This window comes from Mandrillus leucophaeus, unplaced genomic scaffold, assembly GCF_000951045.1.
Source record: "Mandrillus leucophaeus isolate KB7577 unplaced genomic scaffold, Mleu.le_1.0 Scaffold337, whole genome shotgun sequence".
In the NCBI taxonomy this organism is placed as follows: Eukaryota; Metazoa; Chordata; class Mammalia; order Primates; family Cercopithecidae; genus Mandrillus; species Mandrillus leucophaeus.
This window is the reverse complement of record NW_012103554.1, coordinates 1,838,824-1,840,852: the sequence shown is the minus strand read 5'-3', so window position 1 is coordinate 1,840,852 and position 2,029 is coordinate 1,838,824. Positions and strand designations below refer to the sequence as shown.

The 2,029-nt window shown below is 40.6% G+C and overlaps 1 protein-coding gene across 2 annotated transcripts in view; it reads left to right on the top strand.

The window, feature by feature from the left end:
* The window catches only part of RMND1 (required for meiotic nuclear division 1 homolog (S. cerevisiae)), a 55,768-nt gene extending 53,739 nt beyond the window's left edge, over positions 1 to 2,029 (top strand). The window contains exons 10-11 of one of the 2 annotated variants that reach the window (XM_011988728.1): positions 1,071 to 1,187; positions 1,636 to 2,029. In XM_011988728.1, coding sequence (XP_011844118.1) covers positions 1,071 to 1,187; positions 1,636 to 1,668 — 150 coding nt within the window. In that variant the 3' untranslated portion in view covers positions 1,669 to 2,029. The remainder of the gene's footprint in view (positions 1 to 1,070; positions 1,188 to 1,635) is intronic. The other variant, XM_011988727.1, reaches the window with a different exon arrangement.

The following is a 2,029-nucleotide window of genomic DNA, read 5'->3' as shown; positions in this document are numbered from 1 at the left end:
AGTGTGGTTCAGCGAGTTAGTCCTGTGATTCCATGAGTAAGATAGTTTCTTTTTTTTATTATTATTTTTTATTTTTTTGGAGACAGGATCTCAGTTTGTCACCCAGGCTGGAGTGCAGTGGCATGATCTTGTCTCACTGCAGCCTTGACCACCTGAGCTCAAGCAATCCTCCCACCTCATCCCCGCCAGGTAGCTGGGGCTACAGGCACACACCACCGCCTGGCTAATTTTTTTGTAGAGACAAGGTTTCACTGTGTTGCCCAGGCTGGTCTCCAACTCCTGAGCTCAAGTGCTTCCCTGCCTCAACCTCCCAAATGCCAGGATTACAGGCATATGCCGCCCAGCCTAGTAAGGCAGTTTAATGCTATGTGCAAAAATCGTAACATGGTGCAGTAACACATTCCAATCAACTCCTGAACATGTACATGTGATTTATCTCTTAACGTTCGCTGACCAAACCTGTAACTTCAGCATACCCCATGAGACAAACTGTTCTAAAATTTTGCTTCCAGGATTTCCAGTTTCCAGAAGCAAGTGACTAAGATACTAGGTAGGCATTTAACAGTTGTCACATCCAAATTTTGAATTCAGGGACTTTATTTTCTTTGAACCCCCACAGCCAGCTTGTTTGGAGGCATCGGAATGCAGAACTGTTGCTGTTCAGTTGAAAGCAATGCCATCTAGTGGTGTGTGTGCAGCAGGTCAAATGTTAAGCGTAGGTTTCTAGTAGAAAGTAAATTATCTTTAGGTCTTGCTAAAAAAACATTTCAAGTTTGCCTTTTTTAACTGCTAAAAAGGGCAGCTACTAAAAACTAGGACTCAAAAACCTATTTTTAGTTCTTCCATCAAAATCTTACAAATAGAGCTTCAGTATGCCAAGTATTTCTTGCAGTTAAATCTGTACATTACAAAATGTCTCTGGGTGGATTCACAAGAAACTGATAATGTTGCTGGCTGTCTTTGGGGAGAGAACTGAGGACCAGGATTTTTCACTGTATAGCTATAAAATTTTTATGCATATGACTGTATTGTTTAAATATAAATACGTTACTAAAATTTTTCTTACACAGGTCATGAATGAAAAACTTCAACACTGCATGGAATTAACAGATCTAATGCGGAATCACCTGAATGAGAAGAGGGCACTCCGCTTGGAGTGGATGATTGTCATCCTCATTACCATAGAGGTAAGGTGGAAGTGCTGTGTACCGTAATCAGTTACCGTCTCTTAACAAATACAGGGGCTATGCTAATAAGATAGTTTGAGATAGAAAATTATTAGCAGGAAAGAGGCTGACTTTGTTATCATTACTGTTTGGAAGTTTCAAGTTACTATTTTGCAAATACATTAAAAGTAATTTTTGAAAAGGTTCACTTTTTAAAATTTGAGAGTGGACCTCAAGGTTCTGCATTTTTAAAGACAGCATTTGGAAAAAGTTCTAGCTGTTAATTTATAATGTACAGCTCAACATCAAATCAAGCATCCATGCCTCCAATTCACAGTTTGCCATGTGAGAAAGGGCAAACATTTACCTTACTTTGGGAGCATTTCTCATTAATCAGAATCTTGGAAGTCATTTTAGTTTGTACCCATCATTTGCCTGTCATGAAATAATTCTCACTTTTTATTCTAAGGTAATGTTTGAGCTGGGACGAGTATTTTTCTGATCAAGTGATAACCAAAGTGTCACTGCAAGAGATTCAGGTTCTACAATCAAAAAATAAATGTTCAGCCGGGCGCGGCGGCTCATGCCTGTAATCCCAGCACTTTCGGAGGCCAAGGAGAATGGCTCATTTGAGGTCAGGAGCTCAAGTCTGGCCAACATGGTGAAACGTCTCTACTGAAAATACAAAAATTAGCCAGGTGTGGTGGCACACGCCCATGATCTCAGCTACTCGGGAGACTGAGGCAGGAGAATCTCTTGAACTTGGGGAGGTGGAGGTTGCAGTGAGCTAAGATCACGCCACTGCACTCCAGCCTGGGCGTCTCAAAAATAAAAATTAATGTTCACTAATGGGTGATCATTTA